The sequence below is a fragment of the Eumetopias jubatus genome, unplaced genomic scaffold (assembly GCF_037043125.1).
Source record: "Eumetopias jubatus isolate StellerSeaLion01/CBP00866 unplaced genomic scaffold, mEumJub1_p1.0 scaffold_5, whole genome shotgun sequence".
In the NCBI taxonomy this organism is placed as follows: domain Eukaryota; kingdom Metazoa; phylum Chordata; class Mammalia; order Carnivora; family Otariidae; genus Eumetopias; species Eumetopias jubatus.
Window position 1 is genome coordinate 115,792,917 of NW_028274811.1, and position 19,992 is coordinate 115,812,908.

The 19,992-nt window shown below is 36.5% G+C and overlaps 1 protein-coding gene across 2 annotated transcripts in view; it reads right to left on the bottom strand.

Annotated features, from left to right (window-relative positions):
- Window positions 1-19,992, bottom strand: part of ITGA1 (integrin subunit alpha 1) — a 168,533-nt gene that overhangs the window by 40,639 nt on the left and 107,902 nt on the right. For both annotated transcript variants that reach the window (XR_015768214.1, XM_088023511.1), the window contains exons 10-15: window positions 16,578-16,651; window positions 15,760-15,904; window positions 10,220-10,362; window positions 6,662-6,805; window positions 5,146-5,403; window positions 2,810-2,940 (exon numbers count right to left, since the gene is read on the bottom strand). Coding sequence is in view for 1 of the 2 variants with exons in the window: in XM_088023511.1 (XP_087879637.1) it covers window positions 2,810-2,940; window positions 5,146-5,403; window positions 6,662-6,805; window positions 10,220-10,362; window positions 15,760-15,904; window positions 16,578-16,651 (895 nt within the window). In the remaining variant the exon portion in view is untranslated. The remainder of the gene's footprint in view (window positions 1-2,809; window positions 2,941-5,145; window positions 5,404-6,661; window positions 6,806-10,219; window positions 10,363-15,759; window positions 15,905-16,577; window positions 16,652-19,992) is intronic.

A 19,992-nucleotide genomic window follows, 5' to 3' on the forward strand; every position in this document is an offset into this window, starting at 1 on the left:
CAGGTTGTTCTGGGACTATCTTAGGCTGTGGTTCTGAGTGGTAGCAGAATATACTACCTCAAAATATGACTACAGGAGCTCAGGCCATGTCACTCCAAAACATATCACTTTGGTATATGGATTATTTTGAGCTGTAGGCACTTGACAAACAGCAAATGCAGGAAGAGGCTTCTGCAAACTCTCCTTGTACCCAAAGACAGACACTCCAAAAGGAACTTCACTGGAGTTCATCGACCAGGAAGGATTGACTCCTATCACAGGACAGGAGACACCAGAGGAGATGAGCTTTGTCACAAACTATCATATCACCCATCTGGTCTTTCCTAGGTCCATTTAACTTCCTTAAAAAGTATTTGCTCTCCTTATAGAGGCCTACATACCTTCTTCCTTTTCTCTATTAAGATGGTATTTAAGTCTAAATTCTAAGCCACCTCAAAGAATTACTCATTTTTCTCTGGGTATCTCCCACGTATACATGGGGCATACATGTTAATAAACTTCTATTTGTTTTTCTCTTGTTAATCTTTTATTACAAGGGTATCAGCCAAGAACTCAGAAGGCTAGAAGGAAGATTATTTTTCATTCCTTACAGTTCACAAGACAAAAATCTGTTTGCTTGTGAAGGAAGGAAGATGGAATCAAGTGCTCAGGTGCAACCTCAGAACCAAAACCATATTTTGGGAATCTTTGAATTTGTTCTCAATCTGGAAAGAGTCCAAAGGCCCATGGACAACTTGTGTGCACTATAATACTTGTACAGACAAGTACAAGTTCTATAGCTAGTTATCTTGTGAATACATAGGTCTTTGATTTGCTTTTGCATTAAAAAACTATATTTTTCTTTTGAAACATCTTACCCCTAGAAAACATGAAAACATAAAAAAGGAAACAAAGAAAACAGAAATCACTTGTAATTCTACCACTCAGCAATAATCACCATTAATATTGGATATGCTTTTTATTCTTTGAAGAATATATATCTATGCATATAGATGTGTCTGTGTATATATATATATATATATATATAGGGAGACATACACACACATGCCTATACATCCATACATACTTTTAAAACATAATATAATGAACAGATTTCCAATATTTGTATTTTTCTGGAAACATTATTTTTAATGACAATATACTATTCCAACATATGCATGTATTGTAATCCATTTACTCAGTCCTTTCTTATTGGACATTTGTCTTAATTTGTTTTTTTTTAAATAGTTACTAGCCCAGTGCTGTGATCACTCTAAAGATTATATATCTTAGGTGTAGATTAAATCTTTAAAAATTTTTAGGAAGCAAATTCCTTGTTAAAAAGTATGAATATTTTTGAGGCTTTTTAACAGTTATTGTTAAAATACTGTATGCAAATACCTTCTAATGTGTTTTAACCAGTTTACTCTTTCACCAGCAATGAACGAGTATGTCTAGTTCCCTGCTTAGTAGTTTGGATCCTTCAGGAATGAGGCTGCCTTGACCACTTCCCACCACACAACCCATCTGCCCCAACAAGGTCTTTAAAGGGGTTATAGCACAATTTATTCCACATGATGGGGCATTCAATATTTGCTCCTGGAAGTCCCTGATTGGGACGGACTTCTGTTTATTGCCTGCCACCTATATCCACTCTAAATCCCTCCTTCAGCATTGTAAATCTTGGTCCTCGTGTCCCAGTCTGTTGGTCTGGTCCATTCTGCTGGGCAATGATAGGGGTCCAACTCTGTCATTTTGGCCCATCAACGATAAAGCACTGACTGGGAGTAAAAGAGGCCATAAAAATAAGTCTTCAGAGCTTTGTAAGAAACCTTTGAAACAAAACTGGAGAGTAAAAATTGCCCTTATAATGTATGTACTTTTAATATGAGAGTGAATACACCCTAAATACTTTTTGAGTTAAGGTTATCAAAATAAATTGATCCAGGATTAACCGTTTAAACAGAGACTAACTGTACCCTTTGTTGCTGATACTGGCGACTTCTGGGTTGGAGTCCTGCTTCTGGGTGAACCCTTCCCCAAGTCACAGCTACTTGCTACCCAGCATTCTCCTTTCCTAGGCACCACCTTACAATTTCTTTTCCGCCTACTGTACAGTTAAACCATTTTTTAACATAATGGTTATTATCTGTGTACAGTTTAGTGTACAATTTTTATTTGGCCATAAGTTCTTAGACATTATCTCTGTTTTTAATTTTTAAATTTTTTCTTCAAATTTTTAAGTTGAAGTATAGTTGACATACAATATTATATTAGTTTCAGGTGCGTAACATAGTGATTCAATAATTGTATTCATTATGCTATGCTCACCACAATATGTGCAGTTACCATCTATGTATGGTATGGTATAAATATAATATATATATAATATATATAATAGAAATATAATATAAACAGACAATGATGCACAATTGTCTAATTATACATATTAGGTAAATGAATGAAGAGTCAATTACCCCGAAAAGTTTGTGAACAACTCAAAGTTAAGCATATTTTCTTGTTTATATAATTCTCTATGAGGCCCTCTTCTTTCCTATGCTGCCCCCTAAAATAGAATACCTACCTTAGTGGCAAGCACATAATAAGTACCCCAAATTAAGAGTTGGTTTTACTTGTTCCTTTAATATGGTTTCTCTATTTTTAAGATTTATTGACTCCCCCAGATTCTTTTACTAAATAGCTTTTATCTAAATGATGGGGTACAAAAGAAAACAGATATTTGGTATGACAAGAGCTCCAATCATACTCTGAGCTCTGGAACTATTTGTGCAGTATCATCGGATGAATTGGATGTTATTAAAATACATACCAGAAGAGGGCAGCACCACCAAGGCCCCCAATAGTCACATCAGTCAGACCGTCACCATTTAAATCCATTTCTCCATGGATAGACTGGCCAAAAAATTTTAGTGTCTTCCCATCTCCACCTGATGGAATACGCTGTAAAAGTCCCAACAGAGAGTTTTTATGCCAGAGTGTCTCTTCAAAAACAGTTTTAAATAAATCTGAGAACTTGGATTGGTTAACAAAAAATAAAAATTGCAGATCTTTTGGAAACCTGCCTAAGGAGCCCCTCATGTGGAGACAAGTTGAATTACTCAGAGGTTACCAAAGGTTATTCTTTTTATAGTACAGACAAAATAATCCAGGGTTGCTGACACCAGAGAGAGGGAAAAAAATTTTATAACGTCATTTTGTCTAATGCTCAAGGAAAACATTGTGAGTAATTGGCTCTCCTTTCTAGTTCCCACTCAATCCCATAACACAGAGATATTTAAAGATACTGGAACCTTGAAAACACATCATACAAGCAAGAGAGGAAGTAGAAGTTTGTCCTAGGGGTCAGTTTGGGGTTCACGAAATTTGGGGGATGGATATAAATAGCACATTCCATCAGATACATTTTCCAGTGTATGATCTTCTTTGCTAAAAGTCAAGGGCACTATAAACTCAATAGGTACAAATGAATGTGGAGTTCTCAAGGCTGATTTGTGCACATACCCACACGTAATGTGTTTAATATTCATACTTCCTGATTTAGCTTTGGTTCAAGCTGATAACATTTTAATAGAACCTGATGGCAAGGAGACAGGACGCACAGACCCTCCCTAAGCTTGAGGTCTTCTTAAAAACCATAAATTAAGAAGCCAAAAAAGGCAAACCAAATGGAAACATTTTGCATGCTGAAATGTTTGTGGCTCATTGGGAAGTATTTCCTTATTTTTTCAGGAAACAAACCCGAGACATCTGCCTCATCGGTTCTGGAGGAGTTCACTCAGTTTGATTCTGGATTATCACATACACAAACACATACACCTCTGGTTACCATGGAAACAAGTGAGCACATCCTCACCTATCCCTGGGAAAGCATTTTGCCAATAATTAAGCAAACTCAACTCTACTGTTCTTTTTTCTTGTTATTTAAAGCAGCATCTTGAGTTACCACCATTTTACAAAATAAATGTCTTATGACAATCCATCCTATTATTAATGATTTAAATATCCTCTTTTTTTTCTACTGCAAATGTCATTTCACTAAGTTTTCAGGATTAAGAGTGAAGGAATAAAGTGGTAGAACACAAGAAAGAAATGCCTTCCTGCAGCTCCTCATTCCATCGTGCCCCCATGGTTAATACTGCCTGTTTTCAGTTAAGTAATACCATGAAGACTTTTGAATTATTTGAAAACAAATAATTTACTAAGTGGATGGTAGTGTTGTTACTGAAATATACCCTTTACTTTATTGTTTCACTAATGTCATTATCACTTTACAAAAAATTAAGCACAACTTAATGGATGAATGGATTTTGAGAATTTTGTTGACTGTAGTACAAAAAGAACAACTATAAAAAGAAATAATTGATGTTCTGATTTTCTTTTCATGTTATATAAGTAGTTCAATGCCTAACTACTTATGGTTACTTAAAACAGACAATTACATTAGAAGAATCCCTTTAAACTCCCCTACTTTTATAGTGCATTAAATACTTCTGCAAATTGATATTTTTCTTATGTAGAAAAAATTACATTTATGGATTAGAACCATTAACTGACAATAAATTTAAAACAAGAACAACAGAAATCCCTGCAGGTTAAGCTTAATTATTTAGATTTTTTTCCAAGAGGGATTACTTGTGAGGAAATTGTAAACCTTCAGGAACCCAAATTCATTTGACAAAAAAATACCAGTTTAAGTTATAAATATAAATGTAATGCAATTTCATTAAAACAACACGGATATTGAATATAAAAACAATAATCTCATCTTTATTGGCTAAATTATATCATTATTGTTCTCTTATTCAGAAAGTGGTATCCTCTGTTTAGGATCAGGCACACTGCAACTGTTAAATCACATCGTTAAAAAGTGTTCTTTTTTTTTTTTTTTTTGGTTTGTGTTTTACTATTCCAAGAGCTCAGATCACGGAGACATGGCAAATAACAACAGGAAAAAAAAAAACCTAGATAAACGGATAAAATACAAAATGATGCTTCTGTAAAGAAAAGAGAAGTAAATCTAGTTTCCCAATAGAGTCAGAAGAAGAAAAAAAAAATCAAGTAACTCATGAAGCAAGACAAGAAGCAAGCCTAGCATTGAACCCACTTATCGTTTAAGGGTGGGAATGTGTAGGTTTAACTTCTTACTTGTGCGTACTCTTTCCTTATAGTCTTGCCACTCCCATGATAAATATACACGGCTCCCCCATGATCATCTTCCAGGGGAGCTCCTATCACGATGTCATCAAATCCATCAAGATTGAGGTCTCTCACAGCAGCGATAGCTGTTCCGAAACGAGCCCCGCATGGCTCATTTTTGTTTTCCTTTGTGCATGAGTTGTGCTTCAGAGATGAGCAGCAAGTCTGCTTAATGGGCTCCAGGCTCATTTGATATTCAAACCTTGTCTGGAAGAATGATAAACAGGATAGTTACGGATTTCTATCATTACTACAGCATAGTGAAATTTTTAAGTACATGCTAAATCAGCGCTGTTAAAAACCATTTGTACATCAACGGTAAAGTTTATAAAATTTCTTAAAAAGGGTGCTTATCTGAGAACCACGTAAAGATTTTAAAGAACAGATTGTAGAAGTGTAGGGAAGAAGGCATATTGAGGATTTTAATGGATTCTCTTTTTAATGCAACCTAGTGAGTATATAACTCACAGAATGTTTTTAAAGCCAAAGAACTGAATTTTTAAATCCTCAATTCAGGCCTTTATCCTTCCTTCATCCAAATTTGCTTCTTTGAAAAGTCTCTGTAGAGTCTCCTCTATAGGGCAAGGAGAAAATTACACTGTTCAAAAAGCAAACTTTTCCCAAAGCTATCTAAAGCAAAAAAACAAAACAAAACAAAACAAAAACCCTGAAAAACTCAGTAAAGAAAGTACTAGTAATGATGGACAGGAACACACGTTCTAGGAAAAAAGGGAAAAAAAAAGCACAGGACCAAAAAAAAAAAAAATTTGATGGAGGAAGCAAACAAAATGATAGGAAGAAAGATATACAATTTATGAATTAAAAAATTAATTGAAGAGACTAAGAATTTAAAAAGCTAAATAGATGAATACTGGACTTTTCCATAAACAGCAAAACAAAACAAAACAAAAAAACTCTTCTAATGAAGAAATCGAGAATTATTTCACCTAACAAATGATGTCTAAAGTCAGGAGTGGCAAACAAAATCTCACTCCAGCCCAGTGAGGTATTCCAAAGACCATAGTAGTTTGCTGAAACTGGTGTCACTGCCTTAAAATTCACTACTCCACAGTCTCTCTGCTTCCCTAGCTTTAACTGTTTTGACAGTGAATGCAGTTTTAACTGCTAATGTTTCCAACACCTCCAGGCCAGAGCCATGAATGGCTGCCCTGTGAGTTTATTTAGCAGTTTAATGAGATTTATATTTATCTTTATTCTATATTTTCTGCTAAAAAAGAATAGTTCACATTTCCAAGCAGAAGACATCTAATGGTTTGAACTACCTTATTAGAATTCTAAAATGTTCATTTAGAAACTGAGGAGTTGGTGGGGGTAAAGAGGCCCTGAAAGATTCTTCGCTCCTTTTTCTAAAGTGAGTACAAAATTGGAACTGCATTACTTATTTGAGATTGAAAGAAAGGAAGAGATATTCCTGAAATTCTGCCAAACTCAGAGGTAGCATTACCTGATTAAGAGCATACACATATACTTTCCCTTGTTCCTCTTTCTCTGTTCCCATGTACATGGGAGCCCCAACCAGAAGAATGTCGGTATTAGAATCTTTATCAATGTCAATTGTTGTTAAAACACTGCCAAAGTAGGAACCAATCTAGGGTACAAAACAAAACAAAATAGTCTGATGAACATCAGAAATTCTCAAGATAGCTAAAAGCCTGCATTTCTTTTACTTATTCTCATCTAGAAGAGTATTTGAGATTCAGATAGATACGGGAATGGAAATAAAGTATAGAAATGGATTCTACCTGAGAGCTCTTTATTGGCTCTTGTCGGGGGCTAAAAAATAGGCAGACCCACCCTTGAGGATGAGCCCCTGTCATAGATTTTGCGGCCTGAGAGTAAGAGAAACGGCTTCCTTTAGATTTCATCCTAATGTCTCTTCTCCAAAAAGCAGAAAATGTAAGTAATGCCACCATGATTTTTTTTAAGGACATAAAATGAGATTAAACAATAAAAGGCATTCTGGGATGGCTTCAATATATGCTTATACACAGTAATATAAAAATAAGAAATAAAATACAATAGGAAGAAGTGAATGTCTTGGGATACCAGTGCAGGGAATTTCATCTTGTAGACTTAGAAGATTGTTCGCTCACGCACCTGATAAATTATTGAACACTGCGTCTGAAACTAATGATGTACTATAAGTTGGCTAATTGAATTTAAATTAAAAAAAAAGAAGACTGGGGTGCCTGGGTGGCTCGGTTGGTTAAGTGTCTGCCTTCAGCTCAGGTCATGATCTCAGGGTCCTGGGATGGAGCCCTGCGTTGGGCGCCCTGCACAGTGGGGAGCCTGCTTCTCTCTCTCCCTCTCCCCTTCCCCACTCATGCTCTTTCTCTCAAATAAATAAATAAATAAATAAATAAATAAATAAATAAATAAAATCTTTAAAAAAAAAGAAGATTGTTTACTCAACAAAATGGCTAAGTCTTGTCCTAGCACTTGCAGAAGATAGAAAAATACAAAAAGATTGCAGGGGGACCATCCCTTTGCAGCAATGTTTTTTCTTTTAAAGATATGGATATATTTTAGGGAAATGCAGGAGACTTGAACTTCATTACCTAAATGCAATAACCTTCCCAAATATTGACCTGTGTTTAATATTTGATGCTCTTGATAGCTGTCTTATTGAAACTTCCTGTCTTGGCTTCCATGATTTTAATTTTGCTCTCTTGATTCTGCCACGATATCAGAGGCCACCTTTTTTTTCATCTTTGCTGGTTCCTTTTCCTCCTCCCATGCCCTAGATTTTGGCCTCCCCTAAGCTAAGATCTGCACTTTTCCACCATTCTCTTCTAGATGGCCAATCCTTCCAAACATTTCTATTACTGAAAATGGCAAATTTCATTCCATCTTCCGCTCAAGGCTCTAGTTCTGCATTCCTAGACATTGTTAGACACTCAGACAGCTGCTAGACATTGGCTTTCAAATGTCCTTTCCTCATAGGTTATGAAGGGTTGAAAAGGTTTTTTTTTTTTAAGTTGAATTAATAACAAACATAAATAAAATGCTGTAAGATCTAGCAACCTTGGGTCTTCATTCCCCCATGACAATAGCCATCTGGAGCTGAGTGGGAGCTTAATGTTTAGAAGGCTCATGAGCTGCCCAGCCCATGGTTCCCACCATTTCCTGCTGTCTTCTGTGTAGTAGCTTTATTTATTTACTTTATCTTCCTGCCACCCACAACCATTTGAATTTGTGCTCACTGTTACAGGAAATATGTAAAACCAAATACCATAAAAAAAAAAATCTACACTGCTTGAGTTGCTGACATTCTAATAATGGTGCCACCTTTCTCTCAGATTCCCAGGCTCGAAACTTAAATCATTTGTAATTTAAATCATTTGTAACTTTCATGAGTAATTTTTCACAAAATTCTCACTTCCTGTCTTGTAGACAATTAGTAGAGTGATATCAGACCTAAGATGTCATAGAAAATACTTCATTTTACAATCCTGTCAGTTCCTCCTTATTTATGTCTACTGCATTCCTTCCTTTTCCATTTTTATTGGTGATACATCATTTTAGGCTCTCTTCACCTTAGCCTGTTTTTAGATTGTTGAAGCATTTTCTGATTACAAATGTGGGCAAAAGGCTAATAAAACCCTTTCACCAGGTATTATTATTTTATATATATGAGAATCTTTATACATGAGACTCTTACTTTTGGTTCACTCTAACTCTGTTCCCCTGGACATCTGTGGGGGAAAGGATTTCAGTTATACTACTAAGCAATATTGAGATTGGTCAAAATAATCTCTAGTTGGGACATTGCATTTAGGCTGTGGGGATCTGTAAATACCTGATGGAGCTAACACAGTTTGGGCTTCCCAAGATGACTCTGACAACTGCACGCCCTTAGCTAGAGCCCTGAAAGCTATGTTTATGGTGTCATTCTAAAAGATATGGGCTCCTGTGGGGCGTTAAAGAGAGGGCAGCTCTCTTTAACATCAGGCAAGGATGTGTCTGTCTCCTCTGACCTAAGCTGTTCTGCTGCACTGGGCAGCTGTGAGTACACCTGCAGGGGAGGAAGGCTGCTGCTGCCCAGCCTTGTGGAGTAGTTGGTGATGGGAGGAGGGTGGAGGGGCAGTGTGGTGAGCTGGGGATATTTAGTGAAGCCCAAATGATTGCAATGCAATACTAACCAATCACATAGATGTTTCGGTTAAAAAATATTTACATATATTTATGTTTGCATATTGCATGTACGATTTCTCAAACTACTTTTAATATTCAATATCATCTAATGAGAATTTTTTGATTTTACATAACTTCCCAATACTTCCAGGAGAAAATCCAAATTCTTTAGTTTGCCATTCAAAAACCTCACACAGTTGGGGTCCGTGTTATCTTTTTAACTGGCTCTTCTGCTCTTTCTACTTATCTATGGTCTGTCTTTCCTTCTAAACTAGCACAAATCTGATCTCGTGGTAAGACTTTTGGCACCAATCCTAGCTTAAAACAATCTTTCCATCTTCTGCATTTACTGTCTGTGCCATTGGCATTTTCAGGCTTAATGTTTTAGAATGTTTTTCTTATATGTATATATTTGTACATGTGTGTCTACATCATCTATCCATCTTATCTCCATTTCCATGCAACTGAAATATTCCTGAGGCCAAAGACGCAGGCATTTTACATCTCTGCAAGGAAGCTAACATGGAGCCCTGTTTAGGGTTGATGTTGACTAGGACAGTACTTTTTCTTTTTATTATTATTATTATTTTTTAAAGATTTCATTTATTCGTTTGACAGAGAGAGAGCACAAGTAGGGGAGGGCAGAGGGAGAGGGAGAAGCAGGTTCTCTGCTGAGCAGGGAGCCCGATGCGGGGCTTGATCCCAGGACCCTGGGATCATGACCTGAGCCGAAGGCAGACACTCAACTGACTGAGCCACCCAGGCGCCCCAGTACTTTTTCTTTTTAGAGTTTAGGACAGTTGATGGTTAATTTAAATTTACATAGAGTATACATGGATTAAATTAAAACAATAATATTTAAGCTTACCTGTTCTCCACTGAGTGTCTGGAGAATCTTGATGTCTCCATCTTCCATCCTGTAGATGACAACTTGACCTGTATGATTGTACCGTGGCTGTCCAGCAATGTACAGCACATCTCCAGAAACAGTGGCGGAATTCACTGTGTAACCTAACAAAAGAGCGACGCCAGGTGTCAAATATACTATCTGACCCCTTAAAGCCTGCACAGAATAAATTAAGATCCATTTTAAATGGTTGGGAGAATCATTTTTATATGTTTGAAAATATTTTTTAATGCAGGGAAGTTTGTCTCTGTAGAAACTTTTAGCATGCTCTCTGATTACTGCGACTGCTTTGTCCACTCCCACCTCAGTTTTTCATTGTTTAAAGGCACAAATGATATGACAATGATGACAGAAGAAGAAAAAAAAAACCCACAAAAAATCCCTCATAATCCCAATTCACGACTTTGTAATAAATCAGTTGTACTTCATCTGGACATATTTTATAGAACCTAATAATTTTAATAATTATTACTTTTATTTTATTATTTTATTTATTATCTTTTATTTTATAAAATTAATAATTTTATACAGTTGGAATCATAGTAAATGTAAGCCTTTTCGGTGTCGCTGCTGTAGATTTTTATTTATGTTTATTTATTTGTTTTTTAGAGAGAGAGGGTGCGTGTGTGCACGGGAAGTGGGGGGAGGAGCAGAGGTAGAGGGACAGAATCTTAAGCAGGCTCCATGGCCATCATGGAGCCCCATGCAGGGCTCAATCTCAGGACCCTGAGGTCATGATCTGAGCCGAAATCAAGAGTCAGATGCTTAACTGACTGAGCCACCCAGGTACCCTCGCTGCTGTAGATTTTTCAGTAGTAATTTTAAGTAGTTGATGTTTATTTCTCTGAATGAAGGCATAAAGGGATTACGTTTCTACCACAGGATCATTCCCACTAGAATGGTAGAATTTTTAGGTGGTTTTTAATTTTTTTTTTAGATAATTTATTTATTTATTTATTTATTTATTTATTTATTTATTTATTTATTTATTTAATTTGCCAGAGAGAGAGAGAGACAGTGAGAGAGGGAACACAACCAGGGGGCGTGGGAGAGGGAGAAACAGGCTTCCTGCTGAGCTGGAAGCCTGATGTGGGACTCGAGCCCAGGACCCTGGGATCATGACCTGAGCCAAAGGCAGACGCTTAATCCACTGAACCACCCAGGCGTCCCTGGCAGTTTTTAATTTTTTGATATTATACTTAAGGCTGCAAAGACATCCTTGAACATTTAAATTTTTTTCTTCTTTTGGGTTTTTGGTGACAAATTTCAAGGAATAGATTACTGGATCATATTTTTTCAATTCTTTCAGTGTCTGGCAAATTGGTTCCAGAACATTTTTACTAATTTATTCCATGAACGGCCAAAGCACAAACTAGATTTATCAAACTCTCACAAACTTTGGGTATCATTACTATTATTTAAATTTGTTAATGTTCTAATAGATGTTAAACATAATCTAACAATAATACTTTGCTGTGATTTTAATTTGCATTTGTTTGATTAAAAGGAGGCGGGTGGGGGGATGGGTGAAAGAGGTGATGGGGATGAAGGAGGGCAATTGTTGCGATGAGCACTGGGTGTTGCATGGAAGTGCTGAATCACACTATTGTACACCTGAAACTAACATTACACTGTGTTAACTAACTGGAATTTAAATTTATAAAGTGAGCTTTGACATTACTCTTTTTAATTGGGCTTTCAGTTTTTGTGTATCTTTGAGGCAGACAATTCAATTTTTGAGTGAAGAATTAAATTTATTCTTTGTGTCGATAGAGAACAGAGCTAAATCAATGAATAAAAAATTGCACATTTCAACTCTACAGAAAGAAGAAATGTTCTAATAACCAGATCTGCCCATCAGTAGAGGAGAAGAGGGCAGATTATTTTTCCAAATGTCACAGAATAGTATTTCTTACTAAGAGAAAGATTATATGGAAAATTTATTTTTCAAGTGTTTTACTATAAGGTAATAGTTTCACTTTCTTACAACATTTCTGTAAAGGAACAGAGGTTTTTTTGTACTAAAACATGTTTAATCTCACAAGTGCTAAAGGAACACAATTCCTCAGGCATTTTTCCTTCATGAATATTTTTCTCACATTCTCATTTCTTCATCTTTCTTTGAGCTTCTAAAAAAAACCATGCATAATAAATTGTAAACTATTCTTTTTCAAACAAGTAATGTTACTAAACAAGTACTTATGTTACTAACCACAATATTGCTTAAAAAATAAAAACTTTAAGGTCATGTTTATACACAAATAAAATAAAAAAGAAGAATGTGCAAAACAAAGGCTGTCTTATTTCATATCACTCTACTAAGAAATATTAAGAAGGGATTGGCCCAAGAGTGTTAGTACACTTTGATTTTTTTTTAAGTTACAGAGCTATGAAGGCCAACTGATAAAGGAAACTTTAAAAAAAGTTAAAAAATTATGTTTGAGGCTTGGAGTTGTGTGATTATTTGGTTAATTAATTCTGATAATTTGCTCTTGATAGCTACATCTATTAACTGAAGTCTTCACAAAGACAGTAGTCTACTGGTTAGGTCCTTACTGGTTGAAGCTCAAGTGTTTAAAGACAATAAGGAGGGAGAGAGAAAGAAAGCCATGTAAAGTCTAATTTTCTTGAAAGGAAAATAATTATAAACATCTAAGCTTAATGTTGCTTTCTGAAGAGAAAGCACAAAATTGAAGAAAAAGGAAAATTCACCGCATAGCCTTCTGCATGGATTTACAAGAAATAGATCCTGTCAGCTCTCATAATTCACTCCTTGGGAAAAGTGCTCGAATCTGGTGAGATAATGGGAAACAGGTCTGTTCTGCTTTGGTTTCATGCATTTGCCTCACATCTTTATTTTTTCTCTTGAATTTGTCTGGCATGATTAGAAAGAGGCAGACCGTGGGTAGTGGAGGCAGGGAATGAGATTTCCACTGTACTCTCACCATCAAAACCACTTGCTAAGTGCATAGTGTCCTAAGGCAATTCCTGGGTTGTGGAAAGATGAGTGAATGACTATACCCTGAGAGAGGTTCAACAGTTTCTGTTCCTACTTTTTTCTGGTTATTATTGATTACTATGAGATTTTTTTTTCTATAGAGCATCTACCTCTCACTTTGTTTCCTCCATGAGATTTTCCACAGCCTAACAACTTGCAATCCACACAGATTTCAGACTAACACATTCAAACTCTTCTTAATGTGTAACCCATACAAGCAGACATTTTGAAAGTTCCATTTTAGATTTAGAATAATGTTTGTGGGTACAAAGGTATTTTTCTTCCCTGTCCCCTTTCTAGGTGCTTTTCTATTTTAAAAGAAATCTTATATATCTTAAACTTTATGTTGGCAAAATATCTTATGTGCTAACTTGTGATTAAGCTAATGAAATGATTTCTAAAATATAAAATCATCTAAGCACATTGTGGACAACATACCCCCAAATTTCCTTTTCTGGGCAGAAAGAAATCATATGTTATAAATACTATGGTTACGAATAAAGGTTCTCTTAGTTTTTTTCTCGCTCACAGTGATATCCTTAAGTCTTAAATTCTCTAAGCCTGCTTTAAGCAACCTTGAATCTAAGCTTTCCGGGAAAAATAGATTTAGGATTCTTAAGACTGTTTGGTTTTAAGGAATTTTATCATATAAATAATAACTCAGAATATAAAAAAATCCTAGTGTTATTAAAATGTGTGAGCTTTTTTTTTTTAAAAAGATTTTATTTATTTATTTTAGAGAGAGAGTGCACATATGCATGCAAGGGTGGGGGGAGGGAGAGAAAGGGAGGGAGAGAGAGAATCTGAAGCAGACTCTGCACTGAGCATGGAACCCAACTCAGGGCTCAATCCCAGGAATGTGAGATCATGACCTGAGCTAAAACAAAGAGTCAGACGCTTAAACAACTGAGCCACCCAGGTGCCCCAAAATGTGTGAACTTCTTAAGATGTCACACACATCTTTGTGGATTTCATGCCATATCTTTAATTTTGTAAATGTCTTTACTTTTGAAAGGAACACTGGAACAGAATCAAGAGACCTAGATTCTAGTTCAGATCTGTCATAGGTAGCTGTGACATCATTTTTCTATTCCTTAATATCCTAATTTGGAAAGTTGGATGTTTACCATATGCTAAGATCTCTTTTAATGTATATGAATTTTGAGCCCAACCTCTTTATGTTAGAGTACAATCCTCCAAATACTTAAAAGATATGCAGTGTACATTTTGTTTCCTAACCATTAATTTCTTCAAATTTTGTCGGGGGTGGGGAAGGAGAGAAAGGAATTGTTTCCAGATCAGTATCCTTTAGATAATCTTTTAATCAGCACAACCTAGTCTGGCATTTTCTTTTGTTATGTGTAATGTCTGACCAGGGCAGAATGTAATAGGACTTTTATGAGAAATAAACTAGACTTTCATGAATGCAGTTCAACATGTGTTAAGGGGTTTGAGGACTCACGTTATATTTGCTGCTCACTGCCATATTTTTAATTATCTTAAATCCTCAGGCCTTTCATTTTTCTTAAGTCTTGTTGCCTCTACAGTTTTAAGATGTGTCCTTGAATAAGGAGATGTATGGATCTACTAGTAAAGACCTCCTATCTTCCTTGTAAAATAGAAATAAACTGGAATAGAGAGAGAAAAAGACTTGCCTCCAGGACAGAAAGATCCCAGAGAGGAATGCTAACATACTAAAATTGAACAGTGAAAGGTATTTGTTTTCTTTACCACTACACCCCAGCACCAAGAACAACGCCTGGGGCAAAATAGGTACCGGTCAAATATTTGTTGAGTGAGTGAACAGTTGGGAAACCATACCCTGAGCATTTTTTTTTCATCCTAGGCCTTCCTAATTGTTTACTGAGATCATTTAGTGCTAGAATAGATCCCTGGTATCTTCTAGGCAGCTTGGTACAGATCTAGAATAAGGTGATTCCTGACATATAACTCCTCATTCCAGAAAAGTCTTTGAAAAATAAGATGATATTACATCTTAATATTTGTCTTATTTAATAGAGTTATTAAAGAAGAAGCTATATATCAAGACAAATTAACATTTTCTTTTCCAAAATTAGGACCCATAGAAAGAAACCAATGATATAGGATATTTAAGAGAAAATGGGAGTCTGACCTTCAGGATATTAGCTGAATCAAGGTTTCTCTTTTTTATCGTAATTTCCTGTCCACCAGGTGCAAAGCTCTTCTTGAAGTTAATGAGAATACCAAACAGGGAGACCTCAAAAAGTGCACATATCAGCCTAAACCATTCCTGCACTTCTGAGAGAGCGTGACCTCCATGTTCTATTATTCTGACTACTGCTCAGAAACTAAGGCTGTTTTGGAATTTTCATGGGTCCTATAAAATGTCTAACTCTTGGAAGTGATTTGTCTTACATGGTTATAAGTAAGCCTATATAAATATAAGCAAAGAATGCTAAAAATAAAAACAAAACCAAAAATAAAACATAATAATTTTCTATCAATTACATCCAAACTTTACCTAAGTAAGAAGCAAGAGGTTCATTCTTTTTGGTAGACTCAACGTTAAAGGTTGTGTTTTGGGGGATTATGATTTGATTAGCCTTCTGCATGACGACTGTTCCATTCCAATCATAGGCTCCTACTGCTCCAAGCATGACCCAGTCCTTATATCCAAAGAGAGAAAACAAGTGATATTTAACAAAATAGTAAGAACACAGCATTAACAATGTGATAGGTTCTAGTCAAAGTGCTTTACATATATTAACTCATTTAATTTTCACAATAACATGATAGTAACTTGGCAGAGTAAGTAACTTGCCCTAAGTTGTATAGTACAATTGCCCATTGCAATGTTAATATTCCTTTGCATGGACTCTGATGCATTTTCTTTCCTCAACTACAAATGATACATTTCCTAATCTTGCCTTTCTGTTTAATTCTGTTAATTCAAGAATCCCAGGTCTTGAACATGGAATTCTAGTAAGATCTTTGAATACACTGAAACTGAGAAAAAGATACATTCCATATCATTAGAAACCATTTTAAGTTAAGTATTTCATTTAGCCAGATGTATAATTACATAAGGCAGACCTCAAAATGTTTGATTCACAATTATTAGTACAGTGTAGTGAACTGTGTGGAAGAACTCATTTTCCTAGTAAGTTTGTGAAATGTCATTTTCCTATTTGGATTAGGAACATCATCACAGTTGGAATAACCGCTCAAGCCATGAACTGCTTAGTTGCACTTATAATGCTGATGCCTGGGCATTGCTTTTGGGAGTGGAAACCTTAAAAAAAAAAAGATACTTCATTTTCTACCAAGTGGTCAATGTACCTGTGAATAATGAGCACTGAAGCCAGTCTGAGACATTTCCATTTCAAATGAAGCTGCTGACTGGTCAGCTGTAGCTATAACAGAAACATAAATGCCTGTTAGCACACTGTTGATTTGGAGAAGACAGAGGCCAATTACAGTCTGGGCTCTTTACAAACCAGAATTTCCAACATCTTTTGGGTATGTTCAGCCACACATTTCTCAACCCAAAATTCCTAGGTAGGGCTGGGTGGAGGACAGAGAAGGTTAGCAGAAGGGCCATGTCTAAATTCTTGACTGATGGCTTCCCCACCCTTGCTGGAGAAGTTGAGAAATTTCCATTCATGCTTCTGTTCTTACACTGTGGATGCCTGTGGATGATAATGGCACTTTGGATCCAGGGGGTTAAAGTTGAAAGTACTGAGATTGAAAATCTCTGTCTTCCCCTCACACCATCGGAATCCTGCTCACACATTAGGCTAAACTTGCCTGCTATGTTTCAGGGCTGAAATAATTTTATTCACATATCTAAAGAGGTCTCTTGACTCTACCAGCCCCACCTGTATTTCCAGCTACAGATCCTCTCAGAATGCCATTATTTGATAAAGGGTGAGGGGTTCTGGGTTTGTATTTGCTCTAATTTCTGGTGGTAGGTATCACTCACAAATTGGGAGGAACTTTTTGATGGTCTCTAGGTCACATGCCATACAATCACATATTTTTTTAAGAATCTGTACCCATTTTTTGAAAGACCTAAATGTGAGACAGGAGTCCATCAAAATCCTAGAGGAGAACACAGGCAGCAAGCTCTTCCACCTCAGCCACAGCAACTTCTTCCTAGAAACATCCCCAAAGACAAGGGAAGCAAGGGCAAAAATGAACTATTGGGACTTCATCAAGATAAAAGCTTTTGCACAGCAAAGGAAACAGTCAACAAAACCAAAAGACAACCGACAGAATGGGAGAGGATATTTGCAAATGACATATCGGATAAGGGGCTAGTATCCAAAATCTATAAAGGACTTACCAAACTCAACACCCAAAGAACAAATAATCCAATCAAGAAATGGGCAGAAGACAAGAACAGACATTTTTCCAAAGAAGACATCCAAATGGCCAATAGACACATGAAAAAGTGCTCAACATCGCTCGGCATCAGGGAAATCCAAATCAAAACCTCAATGAGTTACCACCTCACACCAGTCAGAATGGCTAAAATTAACAAGTCAGGAAACGACAGATGTTGGCGAGGATGCGGAGAAAAGGGAACCCTCCTACACTGTTGGTAGGAATGCAAGCTGGTGCAGCCACTCTGGAAAACAGTATGGAGGTTCCTCAAAAAGTTAAAAATGGAGCTACCATACGACCCAGCAATTGCCCTACTGGGTATTTACCCCAAAGATACAAATGTAGGGATCCGAAGGGGTACGTGCACCCCAATGTTTACAGCAGCAATGTTCACAATAGCCAAACTATGGAAAGAGCCAAGGTGTCCATCAACAGATGAATGGATAAAGAAGATGTGGTTTGTGTATATATATATGTATATATACACACACACACACACACACACACACACACACACACACACACAATGGAATATTATGCAGCCATCAAAAAACCAAAATCTTGCCATTTGCAACAATGTGGTTGGAACTAGAGGGTATTATGCTAAGCGAAATAAGTCAATCAGAGAAAGACAAGTATCATATGATCTCACTGATATGAGGAATTCTTAATCTCAGGAAACAAACTGAGGGTTGCTGGAGTGGTGGGGGGTGGGAGGGTTGGGGTGGCTGGGTGATAGACATCGGGGAGGGTATGTGCTATGGTAAGCGCTGTGAATTGTGTAAGACTGATGAATCACAGACCTGCACCTCTGAAACAAATAATACATTATATGTTTAAAAAAAAAAGAAGGTAGTAGGAAGGGAAAAATGAAGGGGGGGAATCGGAGGGGGAGACAAACCATGAGAGACCATGGACTCTGAGAAACAAACTGAGGGTTCTAGAGGGGAGGGGGTGGGGGGATGGGTTATCCTGGTGATGGGTATTAAAGAGGGCACAAACTGCATGGAGCACTGGGTGTTATACACAAACAATGAATCATGGGACACTACATCAAAAACTAATGATGTAATGTATGGTGATTAACATAACATAATAAAATAAAAAAAAGAATCTGTACCCATTTTTTAAAGTCAATGGTCTGTAATGAGGTTCAGTAGCAAGCATTAGGTCTTTTTATCTTTCTAAGAGCTCCGTGAATCTGAAAATTTTTTAACGAGGATTTCTGTGGGCAAGATTTTATACCCATTTTTAGGCTCTTTACTGAAATACAGAGATAATCCAGAGCATTCCATGGAAAATGTGCTACTCTCAAAATATTCACCAACCCAAAGCCACAACCTCCTAAGGGGATTGCGGGAATGTTGATTCATTTACTTTAAGTAGGGAGTTACTGATTTATTTGGCTTTGCAAATAAGTTAAAAATAGTGCATAATTGTAAGAGTCAGTCTGCCCTCTCATTGAGGCATAAGAATAATTAAACTTGTGAAATCACACTTATTTACTAGCTATTTGCTGTCATAAATTTGTTAACAAATACATCAGTGATTGCCTTTTTTTAGGACTAGGTTAAATAGGGATATCAATCAAGAATCCAAATGTATCATTTTAATTTCACATATGAATTATCCTCTAATTTTAAATGACTGAAGTACACTTAAGTTTTTAAGTCCACAATGCTTTATGGTGCCTTTTTATTTATCTTTGCAAGGCCAACTTAAGAGCGCAGCAGCAAAACCCTGCATATATCCAGTACTTTCTCTTCCTGCTGTTCTGCTTACAGCGGAGAACAGAGGGAAGGGAGTTATGTGACATTCCGCCTGCTGAACTCTCCTCATGGTGATAGCCCCTTGCACATCTCTGAACTTCTTGCTGTCAACTCCTCCCAGGACTCTTCATGAGTACTGGGATAACCACTCTCCCCACTGCTTGGCGTCTGGTTGGGAATTTCAGCATTTTCCCCAACATTTGCTGGGAAAGGGAGACAGACCATTTTCTGATCTTTGATTGGGCAAGTTGGTGGCGTGTTCTCATCACTAGGTGGTGCTGTCTGTGGCAAACAGGAATTTCATAATCGCTGCTATTTACCATCTAAAGATAAATGTTGATAGGAAGTGGACACTTCTCAAGTAACAAGGAAATGAAGCCCTTTCTGCTGTCATTATGAAGAAAATCCTAAATAGGCTAGTCAAAACACTGCATTTGGTTAGGCCACAAAGTGTAGCAATAAAGATGCGGGAGACATTTTAATCTGTGGACATTTAAAAAAATAATTTTGCTTTTAAATATACAGACTTCTTATAGTTTCGGGGCATTCCAACGTGTAATCTTTAACTAATGGTCTAGATAATTTAGAAGCAACACAAA